Source organism: Electrona antarctica, assembly GCF_951216825.1.
Source record: "Electrona antarctica genome assembly, chromosome: 10".
In the NCBI taxonomy this organism is placed as follows: Eukaryota; Metazoa; Chordata; class Actinopteri; order Myctophiformes; family Myctophidae; genus Electrona; species Electrona antarctica.
The window spans coordinates 19,751,003-19,777,583 of record NC_136791.1 but is presented as its reverse complement, the minus strand read 5'-3'; the positions used below and the strand labels follow the sequence as shown (position 1 = coordinate 19,777,583).

The 26,581-nt window shown below is 43.2% G+C and overlaps 1 protein-coding gene across 6 annotated transcripts in view; it reads left to right on the top strand.

Moving 5' to 3' along the window:
* cfap46 (cilia and flagella associated protein 46) overlaps positions 1 to 25,044 on the top strand; it is a 114,648-nt gene extending 89,604 nt beyond the window's left edge. For 5 of the 6 annotated variants that reach the window (XM_079513356.1, XM_079513352.1, XM_079513355.1 and 2 more), the window contains 11 exons: positions 364 to 452; positions 1,769 to 1,942; positions 9,049 to 9,128; positions 9,454 to 9,514; positions 10,428 to 10,457; positions 12,031 to 12,121; positions 13,427 to 13,539; positions 17,659 to 17,737; positions 18,012 to 18,148; positions 22,579 to 22,680; positions 24,730 to 25,044. In XM_079513356.1, the coding sequence (XP_079369482.1) occupies positions 364 to 452; positions 1,769 to 1,942; positions 9,049 to 9,128; positions 9,454 to 9,514; positions 10,428 to 10,457; positions 12,031 to 12,121; positions 13,427 to 13,539; positions 17,659 to 17,737; positions 18,012 to 18,148; positions 22,579 to 22,680; positions 24,730 to 24,851 (1,078 nt within the window). In that variant the 3' untranslated portion in view covers positions 24,852 to 25,044. The remainder of the gene's footprint in view (positions 1 to 363; positions 453 to 1,768; positions 1,943 to 9,048; positions 9,129 to 9,453; positions 9,515 to 10,427; positions 10,458 to 12,030; positions 12,122 to 13,426; positions 13,540 to 17,658; positions 17,738 to 18,011; positions 18,149 to 22,578; positions 22,681 to 24,729) is intronic. The other variant, XM_079513353.1, reaches the window with a different exon arrangement.
* Positions 25,045 to 26,581: the final 1,537 nt, after the last annotated feature.

Here is a 26,581-nt window from a genome sequence, read left to right as displayed (position 1 = left end):
GTGTTCGTGTGTGTGTGTGTTTTCGTGTGTTTTCCCATGGGTTTTTTTCTGGTGCGTGCGTGCGTGCTTGTTCGTTCGTTTGTTCGCGCACGCCTGCGACATGTACTGTATACGCACATGCACATTTTTGTTTGTGCTTGATCACACGTACGAATGCCCTTCAATAAACCGCTGACCAAACAAAGTGACGTGTGGACTGACTGTGACGTTTGTCTGTCTGTCTGCCTGCCTCATAGCCTTGGTCAGTCGGGTCCTGTGTGTGTGTGTTCGTCTCAAAACACATTGCTTACGTACCAACAGCGGGGAAAGCGCCTTTACCCATTCCTCCACTCCCCCTCCTGTCCTTATCTCCCTCTCTCTCAGGCACCGCGCTCCATCAGTATCCGACCACCACGAGCCCCCCAAACCCAGAGAAAAGGACGAGAAGGTGGGATCTGATAAAGGTCTGTCAGGTGCGTCCTCTCTTCCACCAGAGCCCATAGTCAGTATGTGATCCCTCGCCTCCCGAGGCGGTGCATTAGAGCAGTGTTTCCCAAAGTGGGGTCCGGGGACCCCCAGGGGTCCTTGAGTGAGTTCCAGGGGGTACCCAGCTAAATGATAGTTTGGAACCAAATGGACCCTTATGGGTCTGTAACTCTGAGAGTGTACAAATGGAACCAAATGGACACTAACGGGTCCATTTGGTTCCATTTGTACACGCTCAGAGTTAAATTAACATTGATTTTACAATATAAATTGGGGCTCCTATAGCGATAGAAATGCCTAATGCAGGTCAAACTGGGGGTCCTTGAAATTAAACGGGTTCAGAATCTCTGCCAGAGCCGTAAAAATCTTCTCTTTTGGGGGTCCCTGGCATATCTCTTCAAATGGGGGTCCGTGGGCTATAATTAGGGTCAATTTGGGGGTCCTTGACATGAAAAAGGTTGGGAACCAGTGCATTAGAGGGGTTATCTAATACGATACAGTGTACGTTATGGATCAGGATGTCGCTGCTGTCGGCTCTGCATTGTGTTCCTACCTGTTGGTTGGCAGTGATGATCAGCTCCTCAGAGGGACACTCTGTTCCCCTTTTCCACCGGTTGGTTCCCAATGGATGAACCGGTTCAGTTCTTTTTGGTTCTTAGTCCATGAGCCAGAGCTCCAAAATTGGAACGTTAATTATGAGTTGAGTGTGCAAAACTATACCTATATTAGATTGTTATCACCACTAGCCCTTACCTGTTGTGAGATATTGCCCCCGCTGGGGGTATACTGCGCCCTGGGTGCGTTTTCGCATTTTTAATTCACTAATAAATTCATTATTAATTTAGAATTTGTTAAATTGGAAAAATGTAACAAATTAGCTCGGGCAGAGGCCTTTTTGGGGCGGTTCTGGACAATCGTGGGTCCGACCAACTCGACACCCTGTGGTGGGGTGGAACGCACGTGTCGAATTTGAAGTCGTTGGGGCGAACGGTTCTCGAGTTACGTGGATTACACACACACAGACAGAGACTTGGTGCATTATAGATAGATAGATAGATAGATAGATATTGATGCCAATACTTTTGTAAAAATCAACAATGTGCCATACAAGTTGACTTTCAGACAGTATCATATTGTGTGTGTGTGTGTGTGTGTGTGTGTGTGTGTGTGTGTGTGTGTGTGTGTGTGTGTGTGTGTGTGTGTGTGTGTGTGTGTGTGTGTGTGTGTGTGTGTGTGTGTGTGTGTGTGTGTGTGTGTGTGTGTGTGTGTGTGTGTGTGTGTGTGTGTGTGTGTGTGTGTGCAGTGAGCTCTCCCATGGAGTCGGGGGAGACTCTGGTGGTGCTTGCAGACCGCAGGCTGTTGCAGCTGCCACTAGAGGCGCTGTCCATCCTGCGGGAGGAGGGCCTGAACTCCGTGACCAGAGACTTCTCCCTGCAGTTCCTTCACAACCGCCTGCACAGGGACGAGACAGAGAAAGGTGCTTCTCTCACTCTCTCTCTCTCTCTCTCAATTCAATTTCAATTTCAAAAGGCTTTATTGGCATGATAAATATGTTCTACATTGCCAAAGCATACATACAACAAAACAAGTCAACATTGCGCACACAGAGACAACTCTCTGCACACGCAGAGACAACAACAAACATCCCAACAATAATGAACAACAAGCAATACAGTAACAATGAAAATATATTAACAGACAGAAACATAACTCTGTCTGTCTCTCTCTCTCGTTCTCTGTCTCTCTCTCTCTCTCTCTGTCTCTCTCTCTCCTTGTTCTCTGTCTCTCTGTCTCTGTCTCTCTCTCTTTTCTGCGCACCTTCACTTTTTCTGCATGTGCCATTACGAGATAATCTTGTGAATAGCTATTGTATCCAACGGTGCCGATCACGAGATTGCGAGATTTGATTAATAAGCATTAATCCAGCTGTGTGTGTGCGTGTGTGTGCGCACGCGTGCGTGCGTAGAAACACCTTTATCCAGATCTGACACGGACGCGCGCACGCTTAACACAATCAGTGCCGAAAAAAAGTTTGCTTTACATTGCTAGCTTACATTCCTATAGTTTTAATTTATACGATATTTTGCGGGAGAGACGGATGAGGAGCAGAAATGAAGCGCTAATATATCGATCCGTTCAAAACCACGGAGAGCGCCCTGGATTAGGAGAGACGAGAAACGGTTAATAGTCCTTTTTCTGATCATAAAATAAAATAAAAACCCTAAACTTTGATCGCGCTAAGAAAGTTAATCCATCACGTGTCGATGCACAGCCCTAGGATGAGGATGTGGCTCAAATATGGAGGGCTATCACTTCCGGGGCGGGCAGGAAGTGACCCGTCTTGTATGCTTATATGGCTGATTTCTCTGGCACTATAGCGCCACGCTCTGGCCTGGAGCAGGGGTTCTCAACCTTTTTGGCCGGGGACCCCCGAAAATGCTTTGGCAACGTCTCGGGACCCCCGCCCCGCCCCCTCCCGACCCCCAATATAAATTGACTGCTACAATAACCTTAATAATAGAGACAATACACCATAAATAAATACTGAAACCATCATCATTAGGGAAGGTGTATGCATGTACTATGTGTACTATATGTAAATTCTTCATTTCCACTTTACAGCCATTCAGTTGCAGTTTCTTTTTTTTTTTTGAAAATAATTTGGGGACCCCCCAAAATAATTTGGCGACCCCTCGAGGGGTCGCGACCCACGGGTTGAGAACCCCTGGCCTGGAGGACTGGGAGGGGAATGTGTTAATGTTTTATTAGCACCTGTGTTCATCACCCTCACTGTGGACGCCTGGGGGAATGGTCAGTTCAGAGTCAGATGAACATGCTGTGCATTCACTCACAGAGGATAATGGGGATTAGAGGCTTATGCATGTTGCAGATGTTCAGCCTCTGCAGTTGTAGGTTCAATATGGTAGAGTGGTCGGGCTGCGTGACCGTGACCAAGACCAATTTCCTCTGGCGATGTTTAACAACGCTTTGGGTACCAAAGACAAGATTTTGTGTTTTCAGTGCTGAACCAAATGACCCCTCGAAATATACGAAAAGAAAAAAAAGATTTATCTCAGATTCTCTTCCAAGACTGTGTTTTTCTTTTCCACAGCCCCCTAACTCATGAACGAATAGTCGCGACTTATTATTATTTTCCCCGTGTGAAAGGAGAGATGTGCCTCTGCCTACCACATCGTGCCTGCCGTGGCTCATCTAAAGAAAATGGTAAAAAAAGACATGCGAACACTTGTACTAGGGCGGATGAATTAAATGATTAATTATAAGGTCGTTTCGAGGAAGCAATCTGATTGGTTGAAACAGCCTTCTAGCCGTGGTTCAAACGAGCACCACTAATCAAAACAAAGAATTCAGCCGCGCTGTTCTCCCAGAGCGCAGCAAACTCGGTGGCCAGGCTAGCTAGGTTCTTGGGACATTTGTGGTCGTAGTGACTACATCTGTCATTAAAAAAATATGTTTTTTCAGCGATTTTCTTATTTTTAAGGGTAACTGTTATAATTGCAATATTACACTCGAGGGGGCCGTGGTTTAACGTCATTAATGCACGTCTGCGATGCTGCAGGAACGAGCCTGCAGGGCGAGTTAAACCACCCCCTCTCGTGTAATATTGCTTAATTCAACACCGAAAGAACACTTTCAACAGAGTTCAGTTAACACAAGGGATTCTGCTGCGCAGGTCCATCAACTTTGTACACCATCCATGAACACAAGTACTCACACAACAGAGCTAATTTGCAGCAGCGTTCACACGCATGTCCATACTAGATAGCGGTGAAAACAAAAGGCCTGAGTGACTGTGCGGCTATATTCCTCATTCATTAATTGGAAAAGTGCATCTGAGAATCGCGACTGGCTTGGCTAGTGGCCATGATGAGATGTTGTTACAGGAAGATCTAAGCCCAACCGTCAGTGCTTCCTTCCTCCGCGTGTGTCCCACATATTAAGCAAACATGTTTTAACATGATTATTATTATTTTAAGCACGCTCTAAAGACATTGGGAATACCAATACCTCATTACCTCTGTAACACATTAATACCAATACCTCATTACCTCTGTAACACATTAATACCAATACCTCATTACCTCTGTAACACATTAATACCAATACCTCATTACCTCTGTAACACATTAATACCAATACCTCATTACCTCTGTAACACATTAATACCAATACCTCATTACCTCTGTAACACATTAATACCAATACCTCATTACCTCTGTAACACATTAATACCAATACCTCATTACCTCTGTAACACATTAAGACCTCATTACCTCTGTAACACATTAAGACCTCATTACCTCTGTAACACATTAAGACCTCATTACCTCTGTAACACATTAAGACCTCATTACCTCTGTAACACATTAAGACCTCATTACCTCTGTAACACATTAAGACCTCATTACCTCTGTAACACATTAATACCAATACCTCATTACCTCTGTAACACATTAAGACCTCATTACCTCTGTAACACATTAATACCAATACCTCATTACCTCTGTAACACATTAAGACCTCATTACCTCTGTAACACATTAAGACCTCATTACCTCTGTAACACATTAAGACCTCATTACCTCTGTAACACATTAAGACCTCATTACCTCTGTAACACATTAAGACCTCATTACCTCTGTAACACATTAAGACCATTACCTCTGTAACACATTAAGACCTCATTACCTCTGTAACACATTAAGACCCGAGGACGAGTCTACATGAATGCCTTCTACATCAGTGGTTCTTATTATGCTTTCTACATTTTTCAAAACTGTTCAAAAATAACACATGCTTGTGCCGTGCTGCGAGCTTGTATATCAGCTATTTTTGCTTAGCCTGCAACGCAAAACATCTGAAATGACACAGATGCTTTCCCGTTCATTTTCCTCCCCTCTTTCTGCTTACTGTGGCAACTATTATGTTTTTATTTTATTTTGCTTAAACAGCCAAACTGATGTCAACGCATGTCTATCTGCAGCCTCAGCCATATAGAGCGTCGCAGTCCCGCCCCCTTTCATGACGCCAGGCCCAGGAAATAATTCCCAATGCATTTTTCCCATAGACATTTCAAAAAGTATTTATTTAAATACATTTTAAGCGTCGTACAAGGCCAACTCGAGTCGTGAAAAATCATGACAACAAACACAATATTTTGGACCAAACAAATAATTACAAAGAAGAAAAACAACAAAAAGTGTTGTAACCTGCCGTTTTTTTCTTCTTTATAATTATTTGTTCGGCCCAAAACATTGTGTTTATTGTCATGATTTGTCACGACAAGAGTTGGCTTTGTCCAGCGTAAACAAAGAAAGAAAAATGAACGGGAATTATTTTCCGTGTCTCTCGAGGGGGCGGGACTGCGACGCTCTATATCATACAAAGTCAACAATCTAATGATTTTCCTGTTGGTGGCTCATGTTTTCCACACCACACCACGCACTAACTATGACTATGTTGTTCACCATTGTCGTTGTTATAGTTGTGGTGTGGTGGCACTGGGGAGTGACACGCAGCAAAGGTTATCATGTATCGGGATTCGAACCCACAACATGCTGCCGGGCTGCGTTTGTAGCCTAGGTGCCTGGACTTCTACTGCACGCAGCGGCCCTGGCCCCTCTGGGACATTCTCAATAGTTTGGAATGTAACCCTATCTCCCTTAGAGATAGGGTGAGAAGTTCAGTCATACGAGAGACTCGGAGTAGAGTCGCTGCTTCTTCGCCTGGAAAGGAGCCAGCTTAGGTGGTTCGGGCATCTGGTTAGGATGCCTCACTGGGAGAAGACCCCGGGGCAGACCAAGGCGCAGTTGGAGGAAATACATCGACTCACTGGCCTTGGAACGTCTCAGGATCCGCCAGGAGGAAGTCACTAATGTTGCCCTGGAGTGTATTTGATGTTGCAAACAGTCATAGGCTACCCTTTTAAAAATGTAAACGTGTGCATAACCCTGGTCAGTGTTCAAAGGATATTATAGTTAGTGTGTGTCTGTGGGTTTGTAGTGTTGTTCCTGACAGATGCAAAAAGAGAAAGTAAACTTTTTTTTCACACATCAAAACATGAAACATATCCAAAAAAACGAATCAGGCACATGGATGAGGATAAATGTGAGGACAAAAAGGGAGATTTTCGTCTCTCACCTACAAGCAGCATTACCATAATTTTGACATCTCTAGTTTACCATTGTGTCAAGAAGATATATATTGTCTGAAACCACTTTTGATAGGGCTATTTGTTATTCTACATGGTACTCTGCATGATGCATACACAGGATAAATTAAAGATTACTATTTTTTTTTAAAGGCTGCCTTTGTGTGGGCAATGCTTATTTAGTGTGTCTGTTCTCACTACACGGTCATTTTACCAAGTAAGTATGTTAGTTTAGAATTGATTGGGAATACATGTATGAGACTTTTTGAGTGGTGCTAGCCACTCCTATAGACGGCAATGTGCGCACGCTCGTGCACGTGCGCACATTGCCGTCTATAGGAGTGGCTAGCACCACTCAAAAAGCACGCTCGTGCGCACGCACGGTACAGTGCAGTGAAGCACCACTCAGTTCAGACAGGTCTGATTTCTCTTCTTCTAGATACCTTGGGTCATGCAGCAAGCAAGCTGCAAAAGTTTTAAGATGGAACAACAGCCCTGAGAATAAGTGCTGCTCCTTACACCCAATTTTCCAAAGGGTGATGCTAGAGGAAAATGCCGTCAAAATGTTTCATCCTAGCTGGAATTGGTCTATCTTGTGTGAAAGCGGTAATTTGGCCGGGTATAGTGGCTGTAGAAGGTGCAGGATTCATCTTCCAGGGAGCATGAACCCGCTGGGCTAGTTTCATGGCAATCTGCCCGCTACTTTTTTTTTTATAGATATCTCTTGTGTGTAGTTCCAGTGGATATTGTGGCCTAGAGGAAAGGTCATCGGGTCACTAAAATCAGTGGGCCATTGTGTTATTTCGTCGACTAATACTATGACGTGTCGTAAAATGTTCGTCGACTACCTTTTTTCACTGACAAAAACGAAATGAAAACTAAGCCATGATGACTAAAACTATGACTAAAATGATAGAAAGGGACCCAGTAGAGAAGAGATCCAGTATAAGTCATTCTACAAGCTCACAATCTACAAGCTCACGAGTGATCTACAAGCTCACGAGTGAGCTTGTAGATCAGCTATTTTCAACAAGTGTAAAAACAGTCATTAGGATGGCATCAAGGCCCGCCAAAATACATTTTAGTCGACTAAATCAACTGTAGATTTAGTCAACTAACATCTTAGGATATTTAGTCAACTAAAACTAGACTAAAACTAACACTAAAACATTCCAGGTGACTAAAATGTGACTGAAACTAAATTAAAACTATTGAAGAGACTATGACTAAAACTAAAATCTAAATTTGCTGCCAAAAACAACACTGGTGTGTGGTTCATGAAGGAGCACAAAACAGCCAGTAGTTTTTGAGATTTGTTGTTGGGGAACACGGACGGATGGACGGACGGACGGACGGACGGACGGACGGACGGACAGATGAGTCAAACAATCGGCACAGCCTTCCTTTGCCCATTAACACCCTGAACACCCGGGGTTATTTAATCCATTAAGGACGGGAACCTCTTTTTGTGTTTTTGAGTGGTGCTAACCACTGCTACACGCAGCAATGTGTGTCTGTCTGTCTCTGTCTGTATGTATGTCTAAGCACGGAAGTACCTTTTTTTCCACCACCAAGTGTCACTGTTGCGCAGCCTAACGGCCGGGCTCCACCGGGCGCGTCAGCGTCGCGTCTCCGTCACCGTCAGGGAATGTTCCCTTTTTAATCAATGAAGGGTGGCTCCACTGCCCGCGTTGACGGAGACGCGACGCGTGCATTAAAATTGAACCGGTGCGTTTTTTGACGCGACGCAGACGCAACGCAACGCATCCGGTGGAGCCCTGGCGTTACAGTGACACAAGTTTCTTGTAATTATTTTGAATACATATTTTTTTGTCCTACGTTTTTCAGAAGGATTTTAGAAGGCGTTTTTAGAATGGGCCTCAGCTCTAAATGGTTAGAGTGCCGGCGCAAATAAAAACCATATATAGTAATAAATAATAAAGTATTAATAAAGCATGCCATTGATATATTTCTTTATTTGTCTGTATGTGTAAAATTACAAGAATGTGGCAGCCTGCACTTTTAGCAAGTCACACTTCTAGCAAAGACAAGTCCACGTCTGATAAATTAGGGGTATGTTAGGTTTCGGATTAGTTTTCATTTTAAACTTTTAGAACCAAAGTATCACTCATACAGTCAGTTACTGTAGTCCACTATTTATTTTTTATTTTTTAATCAGTGCTTCAGAGAATTAAGGCAACATAGGGTATATTTTACCGGCAGCTCAAACAACTAGCCAATTACATCAAAATATCATGGGCCGTGCAAATATCCTTGACGTGAAGTTTGTGGAGGTCAACGAGTTCGAATAAGAATGAGAAAAAAAAGTATTGACGACCAGTCAAAATGCTGCTTAATTTATCCCCTCAGACGAGCGTTCGTGTATTAATTCTGCATCCTGTTTATGACAGTTGAAAGCGACAACAAGAAGGAGACCAAAGGTGGCAAGGCAACCAAGGGGAAAGGAGATCAAAGCAGAACCATCAAAGTGGTGAGTTCAGTCAATTAATCTGGGCCTGCCAGATACAGCCGTACGGCAGTTTCACTCTTACTAGCAGTCAGCACTGCCAATTATTTGCCTCTGCCGCTCTTTTAAGTGTGGCTTTTCAATCAATTACATAATATGTTTTTGTAAAGATCCGATTTCAGCCAGGTCTGTGGAGCATTTATCATGTCTCACACTGTTTCTCTCCTTCCCCCTCCTCACTGACTCTGTTCAAAACCTTCTCATTGTCGACTGCTGCTGGCATTTGCAAAAGTAAGAGAAAGTAAGTCTAAACTGAAATGACTTAGTGGATATCATTTCCTCCATGCAGGTGCCAGTGAATCGTGTCTTGCCTGCTAATGCAGTCCCAGTAGACGCACGTCACTTCAAATGTATCTTTTTTGTCTTTATGTGAAAATATATATTTATTTTGACCTCTGTTGCATATTGCTTCTGTATTGCTGCCCCTAGAACTCAAACCAGCTAACTCCAGTCTTATTTTTATTTTTTCTTCATACATTAGTGCTATTGAACACCCTTTACGCCTGTGTTCTGGTTAACAAAATAGTGAACCAATGAAAAGTATTAATGAGCTAACTACACTTGAGCTGGATGTTTTCATTTCCTGAAAACTAGATGATGCATGGTTAAAGGACCACTTCACCACTTTTCAACCTACCGGTATCTTAATATTAGTGAGAACCAATTGGTCCTCACTAATGATTCATGATACCACAAATGTGTTCTACTCTGTCTGTGTCTCATAGGAGGGCTGTGGGCATTTCAGAAACCCGTCCACCAGTGACATCATGGGTAGCCAGATTTTTTGTTTTGTTCTTCATATATATTTAGATTGTATTATCGTGAGAACGATGGTTTCCATTTTCGCATTGCAACTCTCCAGGAATAGAAAGCCTAGATAGATCGATAGATTCCCCATCGATATGTCACTGGTGGACGGGTTTGTAAACTGCCCACAGCGCTCCTATGAGACACAGACCGAGTAGGAAAAGATTGTGGCATTTTATCATGAACATTAGTGAGGACCAATTATATGAAGATAGGTTGAAAAGTGGTCGTTTAAACAAGCTCACTATTGATTTGTCATAGTTATGTGGTACTGTATATTGTCCTTCATGTGCTCAATATTTCACCACTGTAACATGGCTCAGTTTAACCCCCCCCCCCCCCCCCCCCCCCCCCCCCAATAGTATTGATTACCAATGCAATTTCAAACGTCCAATGCTATTATATACTGTATGGTGACATTTTTCGCATACAGTTATTCTTGACGGACTACCCAAGATATTGTGGATCTTTACGAAGACACTCTTGGTAAGTGCATGGATGTGACCGTCCGATGCGAGAGGATCTGTGGACATGAATCACTTCCAAATGTTATTTGAATGCCGCCTGCATGTGAAGATTAGTCTTTGTTTTCTCTCAGGATCAGTTCAACGATTATTTTTTTTTCAACGGTGGCTATAGATTCTGATTTTGAAAACTTTAGGTACTAAAGTATTAGTTACTTTTCCAGATTTAGATTCTTAAAACAAAACACATTAACACATACACCACTTAAGGACAACTTTATGCTTAGTTTATTCAAAAATAGATAATCTATTTGCTTTTCTTTTCTCAAATAGCATTTTGAATTCAGGGCTTTTTTTCTTTTACTTATTTTATCCCACGATTTTGCAACCCATTTTTTTCACCCAGTGTCAATTATCTAATGCAGTGGTTTTCAACCAGTGGTACGGGGACCACCAGTGTGGTCCTTGATGGTGTTCCATGTGGTCCCCAGCTAAATGATTGAGGGTCGAGAACCGAGCCGGGCCCAAAATATTGACTTGTCCCTCGGGCAGGGTCGGATCCATTCCAAATTGCCGCGGGTCTCGGTTTCGTTACCCGAAAATACCCGTGAGGATCGTAGCTTTATATATTAAAAAATAGACATGCGTGCGTAATTATTACATTCTAAAGTATTGTCTGTTGAACAGAGTCAACGAGGGCACTCAGGGTGCCCGGCCGGTTCCGGCGAGCCGCCCCGCGTCCGAAACGGTTGAGAAATGAAAGTTACCGTGTGGGGGTCCCTCTACTGTACCTTCTACTGTACTGTACTGTCACTGTACTGTACTGGGACACCCGAAGTGTTTGTGTGTGTGTTAGGTTGCGCACAGGTGGTGAAAAACAACCATGCTGTTTTCGTGCTCAGACGCACCCAGCCAGCCAGATACCCAAAACCACTCAAAAATCGTGAAAATGTGGCGCAAATCTCTAGCGAACGTTTCTAACTCAAAACTTTGCGTCTGGAGGGTCCGTGGAACAACATATACGATAGCCTGCTGATAAATGATAGCGATATTTTCCAATGCCGATGTGTTCTTCCTGACACTCTGCAAGGAGAGCGGTGTGCAGTGATTAATGTCCCGCAGCGCTGGCCCCAAACTCACACCACTGTTGCTGACGTATACGGGACGGGGTCAAGCCACATGTTCTGTCTCTCCGGCGTCCTCCACACCGCTGGAGTGTCCTTCGTGTCGCCAACCTCCAACTTCTCTGCCTCAGCATCCCATTATAAATCCACTTGCAATTCAGATTTTGTTTTGTGTGTGTGTGTGTGTGTGTGTGTGTGTGTGTGTGTGTGTGTGTGTGTGTGTGTGTGTGTGTGTGTGTGTGTGTGTGTGTGTGTGTGTGTGTGTGTGTGTGTGTGTGTGTGTGTGTGTGTGTGTGTGTGTGTGTGTGTGTGTGTGTGTGTGTGCGTGTGCTCATGCTCATGCTCATGTGGGGGGTATATGGAATGGATGGGGGGTCAGTTTAGGACAGACAGTTTAGGAATGCACAGAAAGTTTTGCCAATTCTATTTTGGGGTTAGAGAATGAAGTGTGTGTGTGTGTGTGTGTCTCAGATGGGACCAGTCTGACGCAGAGGATGCAGATGACCCCGGACAACCTCAGTCAACATTTCGCCGGGTGGGAGGGCACCAAACAAACACCCAGGTATAGGTCAAAAGTCAAGCCCGTTCAGCGGCGCTTTACAAAGCCTCACATAATCCATAGATCACTGTCAACATAGCATTTCCACGCATTTTGCACGCTGCTGACTGCTGCACAGCACGTTTCACTAAGCTGCTGCGGGCGGCCCCCCATGACTCACCGCAGACTATGATAAACGTGACACGACATGGCGAAGATATATACGCGTGGTTTTGAGTGCCGCAGGCTGCGTCCGTGTTCATTTCACATGATGCAGAATACTGGGACAATAGCAGTGGTGGAAAGTAACTCGGTGCATTTATTATGTACGGTACTTAACACCTTAATAGGCCTATCTCACAGAATTTCCCCGCCCCCTTAATACGCCCCCTTTCCGCGTTAGTGGTGATAGCGTGACGTCACTCCATAGACACTACATGTTAACAGAGGTAATTTAAGAAGTCAACAACTTTTGTTTTCTCAAGGTAAGGTTTGTTCTATCTGTTCGAGCTGATTTACCATCTTGTTTGCTTCATAATAATATTGGTCTGTCACATTTTTACATTAGGAAATGTACTTAGATTCTCCAGAGAAAAAAATGTGTAAATGCTAATGTTAAATGACACCACTATCTACCGGAAGGGGGCGTGGAAAGGGGGCTGTGAGATAGGCCTATTGCCCAGGGTTATTTAATCCATTACATTATAGTGCCCAGTCGATTTATAGCAACTGAGCACTTTTACCGAAGGACCGGATGTTGTTCCGGATGTGGCTGTAGCAGCTAGATGTAGCCAAACCACTCTAAAGGCGATCGACAACAACAGGAGGTAAGAACAAATCTATCGCGACTAGCGACTGGACAGCGGAGTGCCGTCTAACACAGGATCTTCTTTTATAATTAGACGGGATGATTTAGATCGCGAGTTATTAACGTTTTATGATTTTCGTTGTCGTCAGCATTTTAGATGACGTCTCACTGTTGTGCAACATCGAGGATTGCGCAACAGGCGCTCCCAGGCTGTGGAGCGATGCGATCGGTTTTCATATCAATAAACTTCGTCTTTTGAATAAAACTTTGTCTTGGGCGTTACTAATAGAAAGGACAAAGAACTTTGTCCTGGACGATGGGGGTGTTAAGTACAATTTTAAGGTATTTGTACTTTACTCGAGTATTTCCAATTTCCAATACTTTTACTTCTACTGCACTACATCTCAGAGGCAAATATTGTGCTTTTTCTCCACTGCAATTTTTTACTTTGTACATTTGTATTATTGTCTATCCTCCGTTAACCCGTTATGCTCCGTTAACCCTGCTCCATGTCCATCCAGTCCCTCTGAGGTCCAACAGCTGCTGTGCAAATGCTGCGCCTTCGTTTACTTGGGAAGGGAGCGCTTCACGGCGATCATCCCGCCCGGCAAACTGGCAGCACTAAACCTTTCCGGTAGAGTATCTGATTGTTCATTTTTACTAACGCAGTAAATCCGGGATAACACCTATAGCGTTGCATTTATACAATAATGTATTTTTCCCATTGGCCTAATATTAACTGAATTGAGAGGGGATGACCTGAATTTCATGTTATCTATATATATATATTTATTTTCTTGGGTCATTTTAAACCCAGGAATTAGGTGTGTGTGTGTGTGTGTGTGTGTGTGTGTGTGTGTGTGTGTGTGTGTGTGTGTGTGTGTGTGTGTGTGTGTGTGTGTGTGTGTGTGTGTGTGTGTGTGTGTGTGTGTGTGTGTGTGTGTGTGTGTGTGTGTGTGTGTGTGTGTGTGTGTGTGTGTGTGTGTGGCATTGTTAAATCAATGAGATCTTATTACAGCGTCTGCTTTAACATTTTCACAGCTCCAAGGAGAACTTGTAAGATTACTAGGAGAACGTCAAATGAGATTTTTTTTTCCCCCCCGATGAACTTCACCATGTTTTTCCTTTTGAAATGCATTAAGAAGTGCTGTTGTTATAGGGGGAATTTGACATAGAAAATGTGGAGCCCTGCATTATGCCTATACCACCTGCCCAGAGCCCTGCATTATTCCTATAACACCAGCCCATACCTTGCACTGACAGCAATATATGCACATTTAAGTCCAAATTCACAGCTGTTTATTTTTGAGGGACCGCATAGCCCCTCCTATGTCCAGCTTTTGGTGTGTGTAACCCAAATTTTGTCCTAACAACAAACATTAAATGCCATTGACAATGAATGGACAATTTTGACAAACATTGTGTAACACAAACATTGATGACGAAGGTGAGGACACAAATTGTGATTGGCCGGAGAGAGATGATGTACGATGATAAGAGCGTGCCTCACTTCACACCTGTGGGTGTGATTAAAGTTTTTGTAAACATATATTTATATATATATATATAGGTAGGGGGGGGGGGGGGGGGGGGGGTGTGTGTGTGTGTGTGTGTGTGTGTGTGTGTGTGTGTGTGTGTGTGTGTGTGTGTGTGTGTGTGTGTGTGTGTGTGTGTGTGTGTGTGTGTGTGTGTGTGTGTGTGTGTGTGTGTGGCATTGTTAAATCAATGAGATCTTATTACAGCGTCTGCTTTAACATTTTCACAGCTCCAAGGAGAACTTGTAAGATTACTAGGAGAACGTCAAATGAGATTTTTTTTTCCCCCCCGATGAACTTCACCATGTTTTTCCTTTTGAAATGCATTAAGAAGTGCTGTTGTTATAGGGGGAATTTGACATAGAAAATGTGGAGCCCTGCATTATGCCTATACCACCTGCCCAGAGCCCTGCATTATTCCTATAACACCAGCCCATACCTTGCACTGACAGCAATATATGCACATTTAAGTCCAAATTCACAGCTGTTTATTTTTGAGGGACCGCATAGCCCCTCCTATGTCCAGCTTTTGGTGTGTGTAACCCAAATTTTGTCCTAACAACAAACATTAAATGCCATTGACAATGAATGGACAATTTTGACAAACATTGTGTAACACAAACATTGATGACGAAGGTGAGGACACAAATTGTGATTGGCCGGAGAGAGATGATGTACGATGATAAGAGCGTGCCTCACTTCACACCTGTGGGTGTGATTAAAGTTTTTGTAAACATATATTTATATATATATATATAGGTAGGGGGGGGGGGGGGTGTGTGTGTGTGTGTGTGTGTGTGTGTGTGTGTGTGTGTGTGTGTGTGTGTGTGTGTGTGTGTGTGTGTGTGTGTGTGTGTGTGTGTGTGTGTGTGTGTGTGTGTGTGTGTGTGTGTGTGTGTGTGTGTGTGTGTGTGTGTGTGTGTGTGTGTGTGTGTGTGTTTTTCCATTTTAAAATTCAGAACACACGGACAAAAAAAATAAAATGCAATACAAAACAAGAAGAAAGGAGGTACTAATCAATCAGTCTCATATCAGTCAGGGAGTTGAAAGCAATGGGTCTCAGGTTCTGTGAAAACCATTTAAGGAACCTCTTAACTGCAAATTTAATTTTCTCTCTTAAGTGAAGAAATGATGATTGGTCTTTTAACCGTGGCAGCGGTGGCCGAACGGATAGCGGCGCGGTCTTGATACCGGAAGGTTCCTAGTTCGAATCAGCCGTCCGACACGTTAAAATTACCACCGCTGAAGTGCCCTTGAACAAGGCATTGAACCACTACGATGAAATGTGTTCTATGAGCAGGGCCTGGCTGGAAACAAGTTCTTGAGCTTAGCCCAGATACCCTGGGTAAATATAGTTATCATTTCATTTCATTTCAACCAAGACGTGGTGGGAGAAGGACGGCTAGAACTCTTGCAGTGGAGCAATGTGTGCCGTCCAGCTATAAGAGATGCAACTGCTATACGAGATAGGCTGCAGGCACCAGATAGGCTGCAGGCACCAGATAGGCTGCAGGCACCACATAGGCTGCAGGCACCAGATAGATCTGGTTAAATCTATCTGGTTAAATCTGCACCGCAGGAGACACATCAAAATAGCGATCAACGGGCAGCCGTTATATTCTGCCTAATTTTGTGACTGCAGACATAATAACTTATTAACCTGGAACGGTCTTGTCTCTACTTACTTATTAACAGTATATTGGGTTATGTCAACTCAAGATCACTGGTTTAGGACAATGACACATGTGGCAGCGGTGGCCGAACGGTTTGCGGAGCGGTCTTGATACCGGAAGGTCGCCAGTTCGAATCCCCGGAATGGCACGTTAAAATTACCACCGCTGAAGTGCCCTTGAGCAAGGCATTGAACCCCAACCATGAAATGTTCTATGAGCAGGGCGTGGCTGTAAACAAGCATCTCGAGCTTAGTCCACTTACCCTGGGTAAACAAATAACTTTGCTTTTGCTTTACACTGTGCACCCTTGATCGCTGTGCAGACTTGATTGTTTACTCCCCCAGTGTTACCTAAATACATTGCCCGTCCCAAACTGCCTTTTGGGCCTTCACACCTTTCACAACTGTCTCACACAACAGGTGTTGGATCATTTATTTATTTCCTTATAATTTTATAATTTATTTATTCCCTGTCAATCATAGGCAAACAAATGTACCACAGGGCCTGGCTTTAATTTGATGTGATTGACAGAGATCCATCCCGCTGGCTTTACGCATCTCCCTAGGCCACACACATGCGCCACCTGCTAGCCTGGCATTAGGGCTGCTAACTATAGTGCGACTGACACCATGACCTGAAGTCCAGCTGTTGCCTCAACACAGCTCCACACTTCCTTGTTGTACGAGCCCGCGGCAGGAGCAACATTATTTTTGCAGACAATGGAAGTGTATTTCCTCGCATCTTATTTAACGCAATACATGCATTCTTGTTATTTTGTCTTGGTTCACTTGTCTAGGTTGTTTTAGGTCACTGTAAAGCTTTTTTTGTCACCAGTGTTCATTTCTCCTCACACAAAAAGTTTGGGTTATGGTATCTCATGGATGGATGCAGTGTAAAGTGTAATCTGGAGAAGTATGCTGATTTACAGTACTGTATATACTTATGATGTGCTAAATGCCTAAATTGTAATATATATATATATATGGCTAGTACTGCGGTGTGGTCATAATACTTTACCTCTGTTCTAAAAGATAATAGTAATTATTCTATATGCAATTTCATCAATTGATTCATTGATTTCTGATTGATTTGGTTATTGTCTCAGAAAGTATTTTTTACTGCATTTGGTTTTATATATTATTTGTACACTGCAGCCATATGGCAGTAGTTCTCTCAACCAACCCCTGTGTGTCGTGGGGGGCCCCGCATGATGTTGGGGGTAAAATAAAGTGACAATTGAAGCACTTTTAAGACATTTTTAATACCTAAAAAAAATAAAAAAGAGACCATTACTGCATTACTGACAGCAATCAACAAACTATACTATAAAAACTGGTCAAACATTGGCCAAATTGTCAAATAATGTAAGAAAGAGGGGAAAAGTGTGAAAATGCAACCGAGCTCTATACAATTCCAAGTGCTTGTCAGGGTGGTGGTGGTGGTGGGAGGGGGTCCCCAGTATAAATTCTTTTGAGGGGGGTCACGGCCTGAAAAGGTTGAGAACCAGTCATTATATTGTAGTAAGAGTTACTTTTGTCTCCCCAGAGTGCCGTATGGCTCTGCTCTTTGACCTGGTGCAGAACAGTGCTACTAGTATCCAGTCAAACACCGACATAAATAAGAGGTAACACAATACTTTGCTCAGTGAATCTTGCACCCACCCCACGATGGAACTATGCACAAAAACTAATTGCACACACATTTTTACTTTTAAAACTGTGATGTGACAATAAAGATGATTCTGATTGACCAGAATGGAACAGAGTCTTAATCATTATCATTGAAGCAAGCAAGAAGCCCAATTTCTTTCCAATATGGCCGCTGTGCAGAGCTCATTGAACCATCTCTCTCTCTATCTCCGTTGGTCCTTAAGTCTCTCTATATCCGTTTGTCTCCAGTGCTGGTCTTCTTGCTCTGGACAGACCCTTGGAGACGGCAGTCCTTCTGAGCCTGACCGGAGTTCGCTGTATCGTCCTCAACCAGTGGCACAGTAGTGTTCAGAGGAACGCACACCATATGGATTCAGTCTTGGACAGTGAGTGGCTGTTACACACACACACACACACACACACACACACACACACACACACAGGCCTTTCAACTCTGCCACAATGTTATGCTTCCCACACACACGTGCAGGTGCAAAAGATAAAGATGCAGTGCTCACAGACAGTGTATTTGTGTAAGCTAGTCGTTGGTGTAGTAGGACGTTTGCAGCTCAACCAAACCAAAACAAACATCCAACATAGATACAAGTAATTACTCACCTACTGCTGCAGGTTCCATAAGTAATCCCAGTGTTGTTCAAGATGCATGGTTTTCATATTGTAAATAATTATGGTCGTGTGGTTTAGCGACTACCACCATGAGAGGAGCACGTAACTTTGGGAAAGTGTCATAGTAGCTTGTTTACAACTGAAACGGACTTCCTGTGCATTTGATTGATTGATTGATTGAAATATTTATTAACAGTTTGCAGAATTACAGTACATTTCAAGCACAAACTCAATACAAAGACTGTTAACTCTGAGTGGACGACCCAATTTAGCATTACACTTGTTTACAAGAGGGTCCACCCTGTTCAATTCATCAAAACATTTAGAGACGTACAAATAGACACTTCTATATAGTCAAAGAACAGAACAGGAATTCATCATAAATGATGCACTAACTTCCTCTTCAAAAGAGCCACGTGTAATGATTAGTCAACACTAGTTTTATTTCTAAGTTTATTTACAGGACATCAACATCACATTTGAGTTCCTTTTGAATGCCTGTCAGATTTCTCTACATAACTGTCTCAGCTGTTGGTGCGCAAATGCGCCTTGCATGCCTTTGATGGTGCAGAAAACATTTTGACGACGTATGCGCACTGGCGCACCGGTTGTGTGCCCCCCTGACACATCTAAACATGTAAACACAACATGAACATAGTACTCTTATTATGCATATCGCATTCTCGCCGAGATATATTTTCGAGTTAAAAAAAGGTAAAAAATATAAAAGAACAAATGGTTCAAGCCCATTAATTAAGATTTGAGTGCCAACCCTAACGAGCGAACGTTCGAACCCCGAATGTTCGGGGACAGCCTTTACTAACACACACACACACACACACACACACTCACACACACACACACACACACACACACACACACACACACACACACACACACACACACACACACACACACACACACACACACTCAGCTGCATACCCATTCACTAGTGAGACAATGTGGGAAATTAAGTGAAGCCAGGCCGTAGAAGTATGCAGATGGCCATGCAGATGGCCATGCAAATAAATGGCATAAATAATATATTAGTTTGCCTCTTCTACAAAACATAAAAGTTACTGTTGTGCGTGCCAAGCTGTCATTCTCTTGTACTGGTATTATTTCCCACCTCGGACGGAGGACAGTCTGGTGAAACCAGCGGTATTCTGTAGGCCAATCAGAGGCAGGTGGGGCGTTACCATGTCTATGCTCGGACGTAGAATAGATATACGTGCCAAGCACTATGAATGGTGCTGCTGCTAGCTCAAGCCCTCAAACAGCAGCTAATGGTGCCAGGGTTGATCTCTCCAGGGGGAGCCTATTGTCTTTCTGTACAATTGATGAAGACGAACTCCGAAAAACAATATCTCAGATGACATCATCCTCCTGTTCATTGGACACAATTCCCACCACCTTTCTCAAAGAGGTTTTAGACAGTGTGATTGGAGATATCCTAAAAATTGTAAACAGCTCTCTACAATCAGGCGTCTTTCCAGACTCACTGAAGACGGCTGTAGTTAGGCCCTTACTCAAGAAACACAATCTTGATCCCTCTGTGCTGGGTAACTACCGACCCATTTCTAATCTGCCCTTTCTGGGCAAGGTTTTAGAAAAATGCATCTTTCATCAATTGGATGTGTTTCTACAGAACAACAATGTGCATAACAAATTCCAATCTGGCTTTAGGAAAGGCCACAGCACAGAAACAGCACTTGTAAAAGTAATTAATGATCTTAGGGTGTCTGCTGACAAGAAACATGTTTCCGTTCTTTTACTTCTAGATCTAACGGCTGCATTTGACACGATTGACCATTCAATTTTAATACAGTGCCTGGAGCACTGGATAGGCCTGTCTGGCACGGCCCTGTCCTGGTTTTCCTCCTACCTAACAAACAGAAGCTATTTTGTCAATCTAGCTGAGTTTGACTCAGACAAACACAACATCGGTTCTGGTATTCCACAGGGCTCGATTCTTGGTCCTCTGTTATTCTCCCTGTACATACTGCCATTGGGAGAACTCATTACCAATCACGGAGTCAATTTTCATTTCTATGCTGATGATACCCAACTATATCTTTCTGTAGCTCCAGATGACCTCTGTGCCTTAGACCCGCTGTTGACCTGTCTGTCTAGCATTAAATGCTGGATGAGTGAGAACTTTCTCAAGCTAAATGAGGATAAGACAGAAGTTCTCATAATCGGTTCTAGTGAGCAGAAAGAATCGATAAAAAGCAGACTTGGCAACCTGACTGTAGAAAGTAACAGTACAGTAAAGAACTTGGGGATCATTATTGATTCTGAACTGAATTTTAATTCACACATTAATCATGTTACCAAGATTGCCTTTTTTCATCTTAGAAATATTGCACGAATCAGAGCCTATTTGTCACTGGACGATGCAAAAACGCCAATCCACGCCTTTGTTTTTTCTCGGCTTGATTACTGCAATGCACTTTTTTCTGGATTGCCTAAGAAATCAACTGACAGATTACAACTTGTCCAAAATGCAGCAGCCAGAGTCTTAACTAGAACCTCATTGCACTGGCTTCCGGTTGTTTTTAGGATTGATTTTAAAATTCTTTTACTTGTTTATAAAGCTCTCAATGGTCTCGCACCTTCCTACCTACATGACTGCCTGCCGAAATATGTCCCAAACCGCCCCCTAAGGTCTTCCACTGCTGGCCTGCTCGCTTTGCCTAAAAAAATGGCAACTAAAAAATACGGGGAAGCAGCTTTTTGCTTCTACGGTCCAACGGCGTGGAACAAACTCCCACTGTACCTTCGACAGGCAGCCTCTGTAGACATTTTTAAAGCTCAGCTCAAGACCCACTTCTACACCCTTGCTTTTAATTGATTTATTTGTCTTTTTAAAAAAATGTTATTCATGTCCTCACTGTATTGTTTATGCCCTGCCTTTCTTTTATTTTTTGTGTAAAGCACTTTGAGCTGAATTTCATGTCATGAAAGGTGCTATACAAATAAAGTTTTATTATTATTATTATTAATCAAGGCATACAGTATACTGTACTACTACTAACAAATGGGGCGAGTATTGCCACTCAACATGGTCGAGGGCTTGGTACACAGGAGATCCACTCAACATGGTCGAGGGCTTGGTACACAGGAGATCCACTCAACATGGTCGAGGGCTTGGCACACAGGAGATCCACTCAACATGGTCGAGGGCTTGGTACACAGGAGATCCACTCAACATGGTCGAGGGCTTGGCACACAGGAGATCCACTCAACATGGTCGAGGGCTTGGCACACAGGAGATCCACTCAACATGGTCGAGGGCTTGGTACACAGGAGATCCACTCAACATGGTCGAGGGCTTGGCACACAGGAGATCCACTCAACATGGTCGAGGGCTTGGCACACAGGAGATCCACTCAACATGGTCGAGGGCTTGGTACACAGGAGATCCACTCGTAATTCCGACGGAGCATTAGTCAGACATGCGGGAACGGCTCGAACATGCGCTGCTCCCGTGCTTAGGGGTTTAGGGATGTTCCGATCACGTTTTTTTACTCCCGATCCGATTACGATCATTTGATTTTGAGACATACCGATACCGATCTTGCATAATCAGAACGTCAGAGAATTGCTTGTTAATAGATTGATTCCACCTGCTGCCTTGTGCATGAAAAGAGCAACATTGTGCCTAATCTGCAGCTAGTTAACAAGAGAAATTGCACATACTATACAAAAGTATAAAGAGTTATTAGAAACAGTGAAAACGGGCCATTTATAGAGGGATATGGACAGTAAACGATGTGTGTTTATCCTACCTGGGGTCTCTCAATGCAAAGCCGTTTTGAAGTTACACAAAGGCTTTGCTGTGACATTTTGGCTGCTTGCTTGCAAATAATATAATTTAGAGAGCAAGTTGAAGCATGGATAGCAGTCATAGCACCTTCAGAATGTTTAATTTCCACCCAAGAAAACGAAGCACTTTGACGAGGTCCATGTGTGCTGTGCACTGCAGGAGAGACCTGCCTGTTGTGACTATCACTGCTCGTAGATCTGCTATTTTTCAACAAGTAAAGTATAACGTAATGCTTAAAACACCAAAAAGCGGTTCCCATCCTGAATGGGCTAATGGCGCTAAGATCTGATTATGCCAGTCACTGGAAGATTGTTAGCTATACTGTACACACTACAGTGACTGACACACGTTGCGTTGCAGGCCTTCTCCTAGCAGGAATGACCTCTGGACAAAGTGTACATGCCTTGAGGAAAGTAGATGTGGATGTCGCAGACAGAGATCACAAGCACACAGGATTAAACGGTAAACCCCTTGCTGTATTATGAATTGCGTGTATTAGGAATATGGGGCTCCATTTTCGTCACCGCTAAACCCCTTATCCCTAAACTTCTTTGCCTTTTTTTTCACTATTTTGCTAAGCATTTTTGAATAGTTAAAATGGCCAGTCTACAAGCTCACAACGTGTCAATGTAGATTGGCTAGTTTGTACTATTCAAAAATGTTTTTCAAAATAGTAAAAAAAGGCAAAGAAGTTTAGGGATAAGGGGTTTAGCGGTGACGAAAATGGAGCCCATGTTGTTTTTGTACCATAGTTATATATCCACTTGTATTGGGTTGCTCACCCAGCAGCGCATGAGGCGTTCTTCCGGGTTGGAACAGAGTGCATTCTGGGATTGGTATTGGGCCATACGTGAACACACTGGTTCGTTCACATATAGTGCCCATAGTGCCGCTCGAAGCTGCAATACCACTTTTGACCACCATGTCTTTTTTGTTTAAATGCTTCCTCTTGGTGACGTCTCTTATTATTTTATAACTGTTTTGTGCAGGCACTCTGGACGACTGTACTTCACTCTCATCGTTCTCGTCTTTCTGTGTATTGTTCTCTCACTCCGACATCTCTCCTCATGTATCTTTATCCTCATTGCCTTTTGTCTATCTCTAATGTCAGTTTCATCTCAATTTCTCTTTCTCTTGCTGTGTCATGCCTTTCTCGCTCCATCCACATTTTCCCCCGCCAAGGTACTGGGGCTCCTTGTGTGTGTGCTTTGCTTCCTTCAGGCCGTGTTGCCATGTCTGCTTATTATAAGCAACCTTTGACTTGCTTATTTGGGCTTGCTTCCTAATGTTGTTTAAACCATTGGTTTCCACATTTATTGACGTCAATGAACCCCAGGTTAATATGTAATTGTCCACAGACATCCATCTGAAATTATTTTGTGCCTTTTTTATTAATGTTTAAAAAAATGTTTTAAAAATGTATTCTCAATGTGTTTTTAAATAACAGATGTACAACCTCACAATGTGAGGTTGTAGAGCTTGTAGATCAGCTATTTTCATTGTCTCCACCAGGCCGAAGGCATGGGGAGAGAGTATGTTTTGCACTCCGTCCGTGTGTGTGTCCGTCCTTCCGTCCTTCCGTCCTTCCGTCCGTCTGTGAACAGCTAATCTCCGGCACCGTTAACCTGGTCGATGCCAAACTTTGCACACACACTCCCTGGATGCCAATAATGAACCTCTGCCCCACATTTTTCAGAACGGCCTGTTATAGCGCCACCATGAGGCAGCTTTTCACATTTTTTACCTAAAACTGCACCGATCTGCGTGAAACGTTCCATGCACACTCCCTAGAGGCCAAGGATAAACCTTTGACCTGCATTTTCCGCATCTGCCTTTTATAGCGCCACCAGGAGGCCGGCTTTTGTAAAAAACATTTTTTGATATTACTCCTCCAGATTCTGTCCAAAAATCTCACAAATCGTTACACAGTATCTCTATGGTCATGTGCTCAAGTCGGATCTGTCCGATATTTCATATTCCATCCTAATTGGCTATAATTGGCTTTCACAGTTTGCAAGATTGCCCCGTTTTGAACAAAAGCCTCAAATCATGAACGCAGCATGCAATTTACGTGAAATCTTTCACACATTTTCTTACTAGGCTGAGGAATATATCCCACCCTTTTCACATTGGCCTGTTATAGCGCCACCAACAGGTTGATTTTTGCAAAACACATTTTTGGAACAAAATGCCTCAAATCATCCAATTGCCATCAAAGGCGTATGAAGAAATGGCACCCTTTTCACATTGGCCTATTATAGCGCCACCAGGAGGACACAACATGACCTGCCCTGAGACTTGTGCCCCGAGGGGCACTTTTTCTAGTTTGTGCTTGTTTTCATAGACCTGGCCACTTGTTTCTCTTGCAAAACTGGCAACACAGCAAGAGAAAGAGGAACTTATGCACACACAAACGCAAAGACTTATGGGCCATATAAAAAAGGTGGATACTGTAGGAGTCTTACCATGTTTCTCTGTCTCCCTTTCTCTCCCCCTGCCTTTCCTTCGCAGATGATGCGTCCCGGTCTGACTCCAGGAGTAATGGCAGCTCTAATGAGATCCACAAAGTTGCAATTTCACTGTCGCCATTCAACTGCATTCTTTATGGTCTTCCTAACTTAGTTACAATATGATTCATTTGATTGCCCGGGTTAAATTGATTTGCAGCATACCGTGTGTAGCCTAATTCAAACAATAACCACAGACCCAAGAGTGAAAATATCACAAGGGTTTTTAATGTAATCAAAGGAAAACAACTATTGTCTCTTTAAATTCACATTCTTCTTTCTGTGAATATGAATCAAAATAAATGTTTCACAACATTGGGATTCATTTTCTGTTTTGTTATGTACTGTACTGTACATTGGCAGTACAAGGACTAGGGCTTGCGCTGTCATGAAAGAAGGCCTTATTACTGTATGACACAGATTAGGTTAGTCTGACTGTTAGTAATTCATTTCAAGCCTTTAATCTTGGAGCCCATTGAGGGAAACCTCATGCACTTCCAAGAGCAGTGGTTTTCAACCCTTTTCATATCAAGGCCCATTATTGTGCATTTAATTTGAGCAACGGACCACCATTTGATGACATTTAGCCTTTACTCAAAACGTAAAATATTTAGTTGTCGTTGGTTAAAGGGACATGGACACTTCAAACATATATGTTAATGATGTTTAGAAGATTTAGAACACTTTCCTGGGGGTCTGTATTTGTGTAAAATGTGGTTTTAGATATTTTAGTTTTTAGCAGTGAGCCCTCAGCCCAGTGTCTCTGATGTCATGGACACTGGCCTCACTTCCTTCCTGGACTACTATTCCCATAATGCCTTGGTGCACTGCTCCTCCTTGTGGATAGAGTCTTACTGAGACAACATGTAGTTCAAGAAAGCTAGAGATGTAGTCCAGGAAGTAAGTGAGCCCAGTGTCCATGACATCAGAAACACTGGGCTCACTGCTAAAATCTAAAATATCTGAAACCACATATTACACACAGACAGCCAGGAAAATGTTCCAACTCTTCTAAAAGTCATTAACATTTATTTTTCCCTTTAAGATTTTGGCACGTTGCTCAAAATAACAATGGAAGGTATGGAAATGCATTTCCCATGTATATTATGTGATTGTTGTAACCCTGGCCTAGGGGTGCCAAGGAAGGAACATAGCAAACTGGGAAGACGCAATTTTCAAAGTAATCAGTATCTATCTTTACATTTTCTCTCAATTCGCGCACGTGCGTGCGTGCGTGCGTGCGCGCGCGCGCGCACGTGCGCGCACGCACGCACGCGAGAGAGAGAGAGATGTGTGTGCTGACTAGGGTGGCGACTAGACGTCGGGCCGCTACTACTTTATTAAATTAGTATTTATTAAATAATCCAAAATAACTAAACAAATCAGGAATAAACAGATGAGGTGGGGAAATGCGTGTGTGCGTGAGTGGATTAGTGTCTCATTGGTGAATCTATCTCTGGTGGGACGCTACTTCAAAGACGTCACGCACGCACCTCGCTTATACACTACAGGTCACACAATGAGCAATTGACATTTGTCTAGGCTCATTCCTATGCTAATTCACTCTGCAGCCTTTGTAAACTGTGTTGGTGTGAATTTAAGGCTTGTTCTTAATTCGATGCATGCAATTGTGTGCGTGTGCTCCTGAATAATCTGTGGGCGGATGACGTGGTACTCCTTTTCAATGACCAATGCAACACTGGTAGTGTGGCTGCGAGTGTTGCATGTATGTGTTGACATACATTTTGAATAGGGTGCATTTTGGGTGAGGTACACAATCAAACTAGAAAAAGTGGTCAGGTTGTGGCATCCTGGTGGCGCTATAATAGGCCAATGTGAAAATGGTGGGATATATT